Here is a 13,740-nt window from a genome sequence, read left to right as displayed (position 1 = left end):
AAGGGGGAGACAGACAACAAAACAAAACATGCAGACAGGAGTCAAGTCGTCAGAACAAATAGAATTAAAGCTAAATGCACATCATTAACAAAATAAATAGAATAGTAAATATGTACAAGTAAAATAGAGTGATAAATCTGTACAAACATATATACAGGTGCTGTGGGGAGGGGAAGGAGGTAGGGCAGGGGGGAGACTAATGAGGAGGATCTTAGGCTGTGAGCCTTTTGGCTCAGACTGGATCACGTTAGTGGGTGTGATGCCCGACATTCCCTTCTCAGGTTGGCCCCGGGAGAGTTTCCAGTCCTCTACCAGTCTTGACTATGGGAGGGAGAGTCAAGCAGAGGCATATTCATTCCATTCCTAGCTTGGGCAGTGGCTAGCGAGTGGAAGGCAATCTGCTATAAGTCAAAACTCACCTATGCTGGGCAGCAGGGAGAGAGTCGAAGGAGGAGACTAAAATTTACTGCACGGGAAAAAGGCATTGGTAAACTACTTCCATATTTTTACCAAGAAAACTCTATGAATACACTACCAGAACGATTGCAGATGGAGGTGGGACATTCTGGGAGAGATGTGTCCATGGTGTTGGTATGAGTTGGAGGTGACTTGACATCATAAGACAAAACAAGATGCCCGACTTAATTGTGGTTAGGCGCCGGAAGATTGCTGGATATTATTCTAACAGTGATTAAGGCACCTCCTCTTTGTGATCTTGTGACTGCATAATTCCATCTCCTTGTGGATTCAGTATAAGATAAAATGGAGCTGGAGAAGCGTTGATATTGTTTGTTTCTCTGTATCAAATTGTGGTGACCGCACATTACTAAAGTGAATTAATAAATTAGATTATCAATTAATAAATTAGGTAATCCATTCCCTAGGCAGATGGCGTCCATCCAAGTGTTCTAAATAATGGTATTTGTTAAGCACTTACTATGTGTCCAACTTAGCTCACCACGCTACTCTTCTACTACAACCCAGCCCGCACACTTCACTCCTCTAACGCTAACCTTCTCACTGTGCCTCAATCTCATCTCTATCATCACTGACCCATCCCCACATCCTGCCTCTGGCACCATCATCATCATCATCATCAATCGTATTTATTGAGCGCTTACTGTGTGCAGAGCACCGTACTAAGCGCTTGGGAAGTACAAGTTGGCAACAGATAGAGACAGTCCCTACCCAACAGTGGGCTCACAGTCTAAAAGGCGGGCTCACAGTCTAAAAGAATGGAATGGCATGGAATGCCTCCTTCCTCATAGCAGCGTGGCTCAGTGGAAAGAGCCCGGGCTTTGGAGTCAGGGTTCGAATCCCGGCTCTGCCATTTGTCAGCTGTGTGACTTTGGACAAGTCACTTAACTTCTCTGAGCCTCAGTTAACTCATCTGTAAAATGGGGATTAAGACTGTGAGCCCCCCGTGGGACAACCTGATCTCCTTGTAACCTCCCCAGCGCTTAGAACAGTGCTTTGCACATAGTGAGCGCTTAATAAATGCCATCATTATTATTATTATATCCGACAGACAATCACTCTCCCCTCTGCTGCTGTGGAGTTCCGCAGCTCGGGTGCCACTGTGGACATCCTGCTTTCCCAGGAGGTGAACACAGAGTCTGTGGAGCAAAAGGGGGGCTGGGGGAGGGAGTGGTTTCCAGGGGTCCCCCCTGTCCCCAGAGGGATCTCAACATCAATTGAGATCCCTCACCATCCCAAAATGGTGGCCAGAAACAGTCGCGCATTGCACCTCTGATGTCATGGATGTCTCCTCGCCCAGACTTGGGCTGAGTCACGGTGGCACCCTCCCAGACCCCCGTCCCACCCGGGTTCTAATACTAGCTCTGCCACTACCTGCTGGGTGACCTCTAGACTGCAAGCATGTTGTGGGCAGGGACTGTGTCTGTTATGTTGTTATATTGAACTCTTCCAAGCACTTATACGGTGTTCTGCACATAGTAAGTGCTCAATAAATATGATTGAATGAAGGATTTTTGAAGGCACATCTTCCCCAGAGGCCTTCCCTGACTAAACCCTCCTTTTCTCTTCTCCCACTCCCTTCTGCATCGCCCTGACCTTTTCCCTTTATTCATCCCCCCTCCCAGCCCCACATCACTTATATCCATGTCTCTAATTTATTTATTTATATTAATAAATATAAATATCTAATATTCATTTAATATTTAACATTTAATAAATACACTTTAATGTATAAAAATATAATATAACATAATATAATATAACATAACATAACATAATATAATATATAATATAATGTATAATATAATCATATATATAAAAATAAATATAATTTAATAAATATAAATACAGTCTCTCCCTCTAGACTGTAAGCTCATTGTGGGCAGGGAATGCGTCTGTTTATTGCTATATTGTACTCTCCCAAGCACTTAGTACAATGCTCTGCAAACAGTTAGTGCTCAATAAATACGAATGACTGACTGACTACAATATAACAGAGTTGGTGGACTCGATCCCTGCCCACAAGGCGTTTACAGTCTGGTGTTCCCCTTCCCCAGCCCTCACCCCGACATATGGATCACCCTCTTTCTGCAGCCCATAGCAGCAGCTCCAAACTGGGCCTGGCCAGCAGAACAGGGAAGGAGACCACCCTCTGTCTTCATGTGCACATACACAGATACTGAGCGGCCTTGGATGGGGAAACTAAGCAAGAAAGCACTGAGGCAGGGGGCAAGTTCAGCCACTCTGCAGTGTCACCAATAGATCCCGAGGGCCTCCAGTGGGCACCTTGCCTCCCGGGTTAGCGCTGCTGAGCAATGGCTGTGGCCATAGCTCTTTCCCCTTCACCCATCTCTGTCTCTCTATCTCTCTCTTTAAAATGGTATTTGTTAAGCTCTTACCATGTGTCTGGCACTGTACTAAGCACTGAGGTAGATACAAGCTAATCAGGACACAGTCTGTGTCCCACATGGGACTCACATTCGTAATATCTTAATCCCCATTTTACAGATGATTGAACTGAGGCTGAGAGAAGTGAAGTGACTTACCCAAGGTCACTCAGCAAACAAGTGGCACAGCTGGAATTAGAACTCAGGCCCTTCTGATTTCCAAGCCCATGCTCTATCCACTAAGCAATGCTGCTTTTCTCTCTCACTCTTCCTCTTCCTCTCTCCTTCCTTCTCTCCCTATCCCCATTCCTTTGACAAATGCCAGTTTTGCCAAATCCCTCCCACTCCACCCCTTCCCCCATTCTCTCCTGCTGAGCCTAATGTGGGCACAGGGCTCCCTCTAATCATCCTCACTGGTCAGGCTGGGCCGGGGCCTAGAAAATGTTCCTCCACCTGCCTCCTTCCCCCGCTGCTTGGCAACTTTCCGGAGGTAGAGGCGGGAGTTAAGAGTTGGGAGGCAGGGCAAGAGCTGGCTGAAGAGTGCTGAGAGTGTGGGAGAGGGCGAGTGGGGATACTCCTCCCTCCAGCTGACGTGAGGGTTAGAAACTCCCTCTCTGGGCAGAGTGGTGTGAGCCTGGGTCTCCCAAGACCCCCTGAGGTGGGGAATTGAGTTCACAACAAGGGTCCCTGGGCATGCTGCCTGTTGCTGGACTCCTGCCCCCTCCTTCCCTCCTTCCCCTCACCTTCGTTCCCTCAGCCTTTGTCCTCCCTCTTCCTTTCTCCCCTTTTCCTTTCCTTCTATTTCCTTCCCTTCCCCTCTTTTCTCTTTTTCCCTTTCCTTCAGGCAGCAACAGCAGTTCATCATCATCATCATCAATCGTATTTATTGAGCGCTTTCTATGTGCAGAGCACTGTACTAAGCGCTTGGGAAGTACAAATTGGCAACATATAGAGACAGTCCCTACCCAACAGTGGGCTCACAGTCTAAAAGGGGGAGAGAGAACAAAACCAAACATACTAACAAAATAAAATAAATAGAATAGATACTTACAAACAAAATAAATAAATAAATAAATAGAGTAATAAATATGTACAACCATATATACATATATACAGGTGCTGTGGGGGAAGGGAAGGAGGTAAGATGGGGGGATGGAGAGGGGGACGAGGGGGAGAGGAAGGAAGGGGCTCAGTCTGGGAAGGCCTCCTGGAGGAGGTGAGCTCTCAGCAGGGCCTTGAAGGGAGGAAGAGAGCTAGCTTGGCGGATGGGCAGAGGGAGGGCATTCCAGGCCTGGGGGATGACGTGGGCCAGGGGTCGATGGCGGGACAGGCTCCGGACAGCTGTTGCTATGAAGCAGTCTCCTTGGCCTAATGAAATCATCACATTGCTCCATGAGAAGTGTGATGTAATAACATCCCATGTCACGGTTGGTGGGGCGGTGTCACAAATTCTCTCCTGCCACTGATGAGGTGAGTGGGGAGAGGGCTGCAGAGCCCACTAGAGGGGTAGGAGGAGTGGGCTTGGGGAAAGCTGACCCTGGGATGATGCCCTCCGGGAGCAGGTTGAGAGTTCCAGGGACCAATGACCCAGAAGTTGCCACTCACACCCAAACTAGCGTGGCTTAGTGGAAAAGAGAACGGGCTTTGGAGTCAGAGGTCATGGGTTCAAATCTCGGCTCCGCCAATTGTCAGCTGTGTGACTTTGGGCAAGTCACTTCACTTCTCTGGGCCTCAGTAACTTCATCTGTAAAATGGGGATTAAGACTGTGAGCCCCCCCGTGGGACAACCTGATCACCTCCCCAGCACTTAGAATGGTGCTTTGCACATAGTAAGCACTTAATAAATGCCATCATCATCGTGGCTCAGTGGAAAGAGCCCGGGCTTTGGAGTCAGAGGTCATGGGTTCAAATCACGGCTCAGCCACTTGTCAGCTGTGTGACTTTGGGCAAGCCATTTCACTTCTCTGTGCCTCAGTTACCTCATCTGTAAAATGGGGATTATGATTGGGAGCCCCACATGGGACAACCTGATCACCTTGTATCCTCTCCAGTGCTTAGAACAGTGCTTTGCACATAGTAAGCACTTAACAAATACCAAAATTATTATCATTATTATTATTATTAAACCACAGTCACTTCTTTGTTGTTTCCAGGCTTCCAAGGGAGAGTGGTCTCTTCCACTGGGCAGTCCCTGAGGCTTTTATCCCTAAAGATGCTGTCAGAGGTTCCAAGTGTGTGTATGTGTGTATGATGAAAACCAGCCAGGTCTATTTAAATAGCTCCCCCTGCATGGAATCCATCCTCTCCTGGGTTACTGGCTCATCTGTGGCCAATGTGCCTCCCTTAGGGTCCCCAGGGGCACAGGGCAGCTACATGGGAGTCCAGTCTGAGGCTGGGAAGAGTCTGAAGCTCCGGGGTGGTTAGGGTACACAGGAGGAGCTGAGATCCTCAGAAAAGGTAGGTGAGGGGCTGCTGAGCCTGTGTCATACGTTCGTCTCAGCTCAGAGCTGAGAGGGCTCCTGGTACATTGGGGTTGCCACTAAACAGTGCTAAACAGTCACTGCTGAGTTTCATCTGTGCCGGGGTTGCGGGGCTCAAATCCAGCACCTGATTTTGAGTCCCGGAAACTTCTAGCCTGGGGCCAGAAAGATTGGTTCTGGGAGATTATGTTCTGGGAGAGTGCAGTTTCTTTCAGTCTTCCATCCCTCTGCGACCACCACAGTCAAACGAGACCTTGGCAATGACATGTGGCTGGGTGTCAGCATCCAAGCCCCAGAACCTATCCTGGGGCAAGTTGGGCACCCGTTAGAGGCTGGATCTGGGGCACTGACTGCCACTGCTCAGGGTAAGGGGAAGGACTTCTCAGTTTTGGTAATAATAATGGCATGTATTAAGTGCTTACTATATGCAAAGCACTGTTCTAAGCGCTGGGGGGGTTACAAGGTGATCTGGTTGTCCCATGGGGGGGCTCACAGTCTTAATCCCATTTTACAGATGAAGTAACTGAGGCCCAGAGAAGTTAAGTGACTTGCCCAAAGTCACACAGCTGACTAGTGGCAGAGCCGGGATTTGAACCCATGACCTCTGACTCCAAAGCCCGGGCTCTTTCCACTGAGCCACGCTCAGGAGCCCCAAATGAGAGAGGGTTCAGTGCTGAGCCTCAGGAGGGCATGGAGAAGATTCTGGAGTGGATGGAGAAGGATCCAGAATGGAGCTAGCAAGAGGGGAAGCCACTTGCTCTTAAAGTGCGAGAACAGAGGATTAGACTTCCATTAAAGGGAAGTAATTCAGACTATGTTGCATGAAGAAATTTTTGGGGGAGATGCAGCCCCAGAAGTCACTTATAAACTCTCTGAAGATGAAGAATTTGGAGATTCCACACAGGAATAATTGGCAAATGAAAATTTGGGGATGATTTAATGTGAAGAAAATAATGCCAATGACATATTTAGCCCTTCCTTCAAGTCTATCGGTTCATGTTTTATGACTTCCGGTTTCTATGTTCCTTTGAGGAAATAGGACAGAGAAAATAAAACATTTTCTGAATTATTTAGAAATCCATTTTCATTGCCAGTATGTCTCCTTTCTCCATCCACAGACCTACTTCTCAATCAGTCATATTTGTTAAATTCTCAAGGTGTGCAGAATCATCATCATCATCAATCGTATTTATTGAGCGCTTACTATGTGCAGAGCACTGTATTAAGCGCTTGGGAAGTACAAATTGGCAACACATAGAGACAGTCCCTACCCAACAGTGGACTCACAGTCTAAAAGACAGAATGGTTGGGAGAGTCCAATTTCCTTTCTTCTCTCTACACAACCTCTTTCTTCTCTCTCTTCCACTCTCCATTTAGTACCTCAAGAGCTCAGGATGCCCTGGGAATCAGGACTTATGGGTTCTCTTTTCCTGTGATTCCCTATGTGTGGTCCTCCTGTAGCCCTCAAATCTCTCTCCAGTTCCTGCCACCTGAATCCAGGGTCACTGGGAGGATGGAATGTGGGCTCTAGTATGTTATGTGGGGTTTTCATGCAAACTCTTAGAAAGTTCCAACTCTGAAGAGGGATTCCAGAAACTAGTACCCTGCATTCCTGGTCCTTTTTTTCCCCATAACTTAAGAGTAAAGTAATTCCTTTCTCTTTATTTCTCTTACTCCTTTCTTTCTACTGTCTCTTCCGATCTCCCACCTTTTCCCTTCCCTCTTGACCTTTCCATCCCCTCCCTTTCTTCCGGCTCTCCTTACCTTTTTCTCTTACTATTTCTTTCTCTGATTCCCCCCCTGTTTCTTACTATTCTTTTATTTCTCCTTTTTAATAGTATTTTTAAGCACTTACTATTTTCCAGTCACTGTACTATAAATACTGAAGCTAATCCTTTGAACCCCCTCCCTCCCCTCGGGGGCCTCTGCAAAAGAAGAGTTTTAGGGATGAAAAAACCTGGGAAAACACAACTTGTTCATTGATTTTGTTGTTTTTTTAATCACGAGATTTCAAAATTTGTAAAATGAAATCTCACACTACCCCACTTAGATCCTTATCCCTCCATCCCATTCATTCACATAAAAGCTCTTTCCTCAGGTGATCATCAGGAACTCCAGGATGCAGATGCTTAGGGAAGCAGCGTGGCTCAGTGGAAAGAGCATGGGCTTGGGATTCAGAGGTCATGGGTTCTAATCCCAGCTCCGCCACTTGTCAGCTGTGTGACTTTGGGCAAGTCACTTCACTTCTCTGTGCCTCGGTTACCTCATCTGTAAAATGGGGATTAAGACTGTGAGCCCCACGTGGGGCAACCTGATCACCTTGTATCCTCCCCAACGCTTAGAACAGTGCTTTGCACATAGTAAGAGCTTAACAAATGCTATCGTTATTATTATTATGAATATGGCACAGCCAATAGCAAGCATCGAAGTGATTCACAAGTAATCACAGATAATAATGAATTTAAAATGATAGCAACTCTTCAGCTAGCACTAAGAATTTAGAATTAAAAGCCATGAGTGGGCATAAACTTAAACCTTCCCTAAATGGCAGGACTGTTTATTCATGCTCATGTATTCATTTAAACAAGCCTTTACTGCAAATTTGTGTGTCTACCAGATTGTGCTGGGATAGTGTACCCGGGACTGGGAATCAGAGGACGTGCGTTTTAATCCCACCTCTGCTATTTATCTGCTGTGTGACTTTGAGCAAGTTGCTTAACTTCTCTTTGTCTCAGTTACCTCACCTGTAAAATGTGGATTAAGACTGTGAGCCCTATGTGGGACTGTGCTAACCTGATTATCTCATATCTGCCGCAGCACTTGGTATAGTGCTTCGCACATAGTAAGTGCTTAACAACTACCATAAAAAAACTCACGATCCTGGTGTGTCGATCCTTCAGTAATAGCTACCTAGTGGGACGGTCCTGTTACCCGGATGGGTCAGTGGCAACAGTACACAACCACATTTTAGAGTTGAACAAAATAAATTCATCTGAAAGCTTGCATGCTAAATTTAAATAATTGAAGCCGCTTAAATATACCTTGTCAGTTTTGGGTTATTGTTCTTGGACAGAAAGTTTGCTTTGACTCATTGTTGTGGGAGGCCTTTTCTTCTAGTTTCTTTCAGGCCCCTCTCTCCCCTGTCACACACTGTTCTCACGTTCAAAAATATACATGATGTTCGGATTTCAGTGATTGCACTGGTGAAATTTCTCTCCAGGTCTCCAGGACCCAATGGAAGAGGCCAACTTCACGGCAGTGTCAGAGTTCATTTTCCTCAGCCTCACCCAGATGCAGGAGATGAGGGTTGTCCTGTTCTTGGTCTTCTTCTTGGTCTACGCCACCACTCTCCTGGGCAACGGACTCATCATGGTCACCGTGACCTGTGAACTCCGTCTCCACACTCCCATGTACTTCCTGCTGCGCAATCTGTCCGTCATGGATCTCTGCTTCTCCTCGGTCAGCGTTCCCAAGATGCTCATGGATCTCCTGTCGGAGAGCAGGGCCATCTCGTTTGGTGGCTGTATGGCCCAGATGTTTTTCTTTCATTTCTTTGGAGGGGGCACTGTGATCTTCCTGTCAGTGATGGCTTACGACCGTTATGTGGCCATCTCCCGGCCCCTGCGTTACGTGACCCTCATGAGCCCCCAGGTGTGCGTGGGGCTGATCGTGGCCACCTGGGTGAGTGGCTTTGTGCACTCAATCGTACAGCTTGGTCTTGTGGTCCGATTGCCGTTCTGCGGGCCCAACGTCCTGAATAACTTCTACTGTGATGTCCCCCAGGTCCTCAGGCTCGCCTGCACTGACACGTCCATCCTGGAGTTCCTGATGATCACCAACAGTGGACTCCTCACCCTCCTTTGGTTCCTCCTCCTCCTGGTGTCCTACATGGTCATCCTAGTGATGCTGAGATCCCACTCGGGGGAGGGCAAAAAGAAAGCCATCTCCACCTGTACCACCCACCTCATCGTGGTGACTCTGATGTTTGGCCCGTGTATCTACATCTACGGGCGTCCCTTCAGCCCCCTCTCCATGGACAAGGCCGTCTCCCTCAGCTTCTCGGCCATCACCCCAATGCTGAACCCCATGATCTACACCCTGAGGAACCAGGAGGTAAAATCAGCCATGAAGAAGCTAATGGGAAGGCATGTGTATTCCTGAGGTGGGTTCAGGGTGTGGCTGAGGTTAGCAGCTATGGAAAGGATGGAATAAAAAGTTGCAATGTACCAAACCAGGAGTCTCTGAAGCCAGGGAGGTTGCCATCTCCACCTGTGACCTCCCACCGTGTCGATGACCCCCAGAGAAATGGTCCCTGAATGGAGGGCCGGACTCCTATCTGTTGAATTTCCCTATTCGACTGCCTCCAAGGTGACAAAAATCTCCTCGATCATCCCATGCTCTATTACATAGGTTAGGATCAAAAGGATCCTAAAAGGATCAGAGAGTCAAAAGGCTGGAATCCTTAATGTGCAGACAACTGTCCATTAGCTGAGAAGCAACATGGCCTAGTGGAAAGAGCAGGGGGCAGGAAGTCAGAGGACCTGAGTTCTAATCCCGGTTCTGCCACCTGTCTACTGTGTGATCAAGTCACTTAACTTCCCTATGTCTCGTTGACCTCATCTGTAAAATGGTGATTAGGACTGTGAGTCTCATGTGGGGCTTGGGCTGTGTTCATCTTAATTAACTGGTATCTACCCCTGTGCTTGATATAGTGCTTGGCACATAGAAAGCTGCTTAGGAGAAGCAGCGTGGCTCAGTGGAAAGAGCACGGGTTTTGGAGTCAGAGGTCATGGGTTCAAATCCCGGCTCTGCCAGTTGTCAGTTGTGTGACTTTGGGCAGGTCACTTAACTTCTCTGGGCCTCAGTTACCTCATCTGTTTTTACAGATGGGGATGAAGACTGTGAGCCCCCCGTGGGACAACCTGATCACCTTGTTAACCTCCCCAGTGCTTAGAACAGTGCTTTGCACATAATAGTAAGCACTTAATAAATGCTATCGTTATTATAGAAAGTGCTTAACAAATGCCATTAAAAAAACTGATTTAGAGCCATTGTGCCTCAATCTGAGAGTGGGGTCCCCCACTGTCGGTGTTGGGGGGGACACCTGGTGACATTATGGTTGGGAGCAGGAGGAATTCTCAGTATTTTCCAACAGTAAATAGGGCCCTTACATATTGCCACACTTCTCTTTATTTTCATCTTCCTGCTGATTCTGAATCAAGCATTGATGGAGATTGTGTCAGAGGATCAAACAAATGTATTTCACAGTCACTATGGAGGTTTGGTGGTAGAGGCTCTTTGATTTGGACCATCATATGGGACATAATGCCTCAGCTCGTACGAATCAGCTGTCCAGTGAACAATGGCCACAAGGCTTCCCAGTTTTCATTGGCAGGATCACAGTGGGATATGTGATGGTCTCTTCAGGAACACAATTGAATGTTTCTGGGGACAGGAGAGAGAGCATTTAAATGGCCACAATATTCTGAAGCTGGGCTGTAGGATCAATGGGGCCAAAGGAGTCAATGCTTAAGTGAAGATGGGGTGAAGCTATTCAGACACTTTACTCTGCACGACTCTTCCAAGCTCCACTCAGTGGGACACCTCTATTTCTCGATTCATCATCTCAGGGCTACTTCCTTCTTGCGCTTTCTATGGTATTTGTCATCAGAAACAGAGAAACATTATAGAAGTGGCACAAAAATACGCAGCAAATTCTTTTGTCATAGATGACATGAGCCCAAGGGACTTTGGGGCGGGTGGGGCGTCTTGTGTTGTTTGGTCAAGTTTTTCCCTGCCTGTCTTCTTATCTATTTTACTAACACACTTGTACTTGTTTATGATCAGGAGTCCTTGGGAGAATAACTACAATTTTGGCAATAATAAAGCGGCAAGTTCACTACTTTTTCTGCTGTCTGAAGCAACCAACTTCATCAAAAAGCCCCTGATGTGTCATTTGGATAGGATACATTTAATCAGTCAAACAATCAATCAGTGGTATTTGTTGGTGCTCACCATGTGCTGACCACTGTACTAAGTAGTTGGGAGAGTACAATACCACAGATTTACTGGGTACGTTCCCTGCCCACTAGATTTAATCAAATAATCTAGGAAGAGGATGGCGCAAACGACGGAGGTAGAAGAAAGGCGATGGACTCAAGTTGATTTGTAAATACGTTAATCCTTTCAATAAATACGTTATGTGTTTTACAAAACTTCCAGTGACTAATTATCATTTCAGGGTCAGTGCACAACATTTGCTGTCCTCCAATTTTATTCCCATTAGTGATGATTTCAGCAATGATTTCAGCTAGATTCTTCTGCTGAATCTGAGACCAATTGCTTCTGAAATGTGTCTTCTGTAAATATTTTCCCCTTTTTATGCAATAATTTCAAATGCCTTCCTAACAACCCTCTTATTTCCTAAAAATTTTAAGAGTAGCTAACATTTGCATTGTATTTCTCCTATAGGCTGGATTCATTTATTGCTTGGCTTTCCTGCTTTAATGCCTACAGTTTCATAGGCACTCTGTTTTCACTTCTTGTGACCTGAAGTTTCATCCAAGAGTCCTGTCCAACACATTCCTCCTCTTATGGCCCAAAACAGTAAGACTGAGTTGCGATTCTTCTCCATCTTTCTGTGCCCATGTTCCTTGGGAATAGTTCTTTATGCAAATACTTGGTTCATGAAGATAGTACTTGAGGGAGTCCAACTTGGGTTAAATCAATCAAACAATAGTATTTACTGAGAGTTTACTGTGTGCCCAGCCCCATACTAAGTGCTTGGGAGAGTACAATAGAATTAGGGGGGCAAGATCTCTGCCCTCAGGATACTTAGAAGAGTATTCAATGTTGAAGATGATGATGATGGTATTTGTTAAGCACTTACTATGTGTGAGGCACTGTACTAAAGTGCCGAGGTGGATATAAGCAAATCGGGTTGGTCCCACATGGGGCTCACAGTCTCAATCCTCATTTTACAGATGAGGTCACTGAGGCCCAGAGATATGAAATGACTTGCTTGAGGTCACACAGTGGACAAGTGGCATGGCCGGGATTAGAACCCATGGCCTTCTGACTCCCAGGACTGTCCTCTATCCACTCAATTTAAACTGTGAGCCCCAAGTGGGTCAGGGACTGTGTCTAACCTGATTAACTTACACCAGTACTTAGAACAATGTTTGGCGCATAGAAAGTGCTTAACAAATACAATAATAATAATAATATAAAATAACTACTCCCTAGTGATTCTGTCTTTTTCATAACTGGAGGAGGTTTTGGAGGATGAGTAAGGGAGGAAAGAGAAGAGGATGGGAGAGAATTAAGTGATGTAGAAGGAGTAATGAACAAGGAGGATTTTTTTTTGTGGTATTTGCTAAGCATGTACTGTGTGCCAGGCACTGTACTAAGTGCTGGGATAAATACAAGCTAATCAGGTTGGACATAGTCACTGTCCCACATAGGGCTCACAGTCTCCATCCCCATTTTACAGATGATGGAAATGAGGCCCAGAGAAATGAAGTGACTTGCCCAAGGTCACACAGCTGGCAAGTGGCAGAGCCGGGATTAGAACCCAGATCCTTCTGACTTCCAGGCCTGTGCTCTATTCACAAGGCCACACTGCTTCCCATTGAATAAAAGGATTCAAAGGTTCTGAATTATCAACATGGGCAATTAATCCAGAAAGGGACATTTCTGCTTATTCACAAGTAAGTCTGTTATTTTTCAGTGATAAGACACCCTACCCATGAGCAGTCCAATCAATCAATCAATCAATCAATCAAGCAAATCTATTGAGTGCTTCTCTAGATTGTAAGCTCTTTGTGGGCAGGGAACATGTCTACCAACTTTATTCTATTATACTCTCCCAAGTGCTTAGTACAGTGCCCTGCACATACTAAGCACTCAATAAATACTATTGATAGATTGATAATTCTCAGTAAGTAAATTGTCCTCCTCATAATGACCATTTTCTCAGCTCTCTTTACTCCCTCTCTTGGTCTCCCCGCTACATCCTCTTACTGCCTTCATTTTTCATTTCTGAAGCCGGATTCTAGGACTCACACCTTGATTCGTTGCTCTCTCTTGAATGTGACATTCCCTCCGTGGATGGTGAAGTTCACCCTATATCCTAAACCACACTCATGCTAACCTGTAGTCCCAACTGAACGTTAGGGATCAGTTCTGAGTCCCACAGCTTGTGGCTATTTCCGTCCTTCTCTGTGGCCCAGACTCTCAGATTGTGGCTGATGTTTCCCTGGAGGTGCCCCCAGGGCTTTTAGCTCCCCCGGCCCCCCGATGACATGAACAAAGTTTCTCGGAGTGTAGTTGGGTGTGATGCAACCAGCTCCTTTTAATAACTCCCATTGCAACTGAACTGCCGGGGCTGACTCGTT

At 46.3% G+C, this 13,740-nt stretch overlaps 1 protein-coding gene across 1 annotated transcript; it reads left to right on the top strand.

Annotated features, from left to right (window-relative positions):
* The first annotated feature begins 8,578 nt into the window (after positions 1-8,578).
* On the top strand, positions 8,579-9,505 carry LOC119939077 (olfactory receptor 4D1-like). Its single transcript, XM_038758840.1, has one exon. The coding sequence runs from the start codon at positions 8,579-8,581 to the stop codon at positions 9,503-9,505; it is 927 nt and encodes a 308-aa protein (XP_038614768.1).
* The last annotated feature ends 4,235 nt before the right edge of the window (positions 9,506-13,740 follow it).

The sequence above is a fragment of the Tachyglossus aculeatus genome, chromosome 17 (genome assembly GCF_015852505.1).
Source record: "Tachyglossus aculeatus isolate mTacAcu1 chromosome 17, mTacAcu1.pri, whole genome shotgun sequence".
NCBI classification, from domain to species: domain Eukaryota; kingdom Metazoa; phylum Chordata; class Mammalia; order Monotremata; family Tachyglossidae; genus Tachyglossus; species Tachyglossus aculeatus.
This window is presented reverse-complemented; position numbering and strand designations above follow the sequence as displayed.

What these genes read in the sequence shown, in the direction of transcription:
- LOC119939077 (XM_038758840.1), top strand. Translation starts at nt 8,579, where the DNA reads ATGGAAGAGGCCAACTTCACGGCAGTGTCAGAGTTCATTTTCCTCAGC.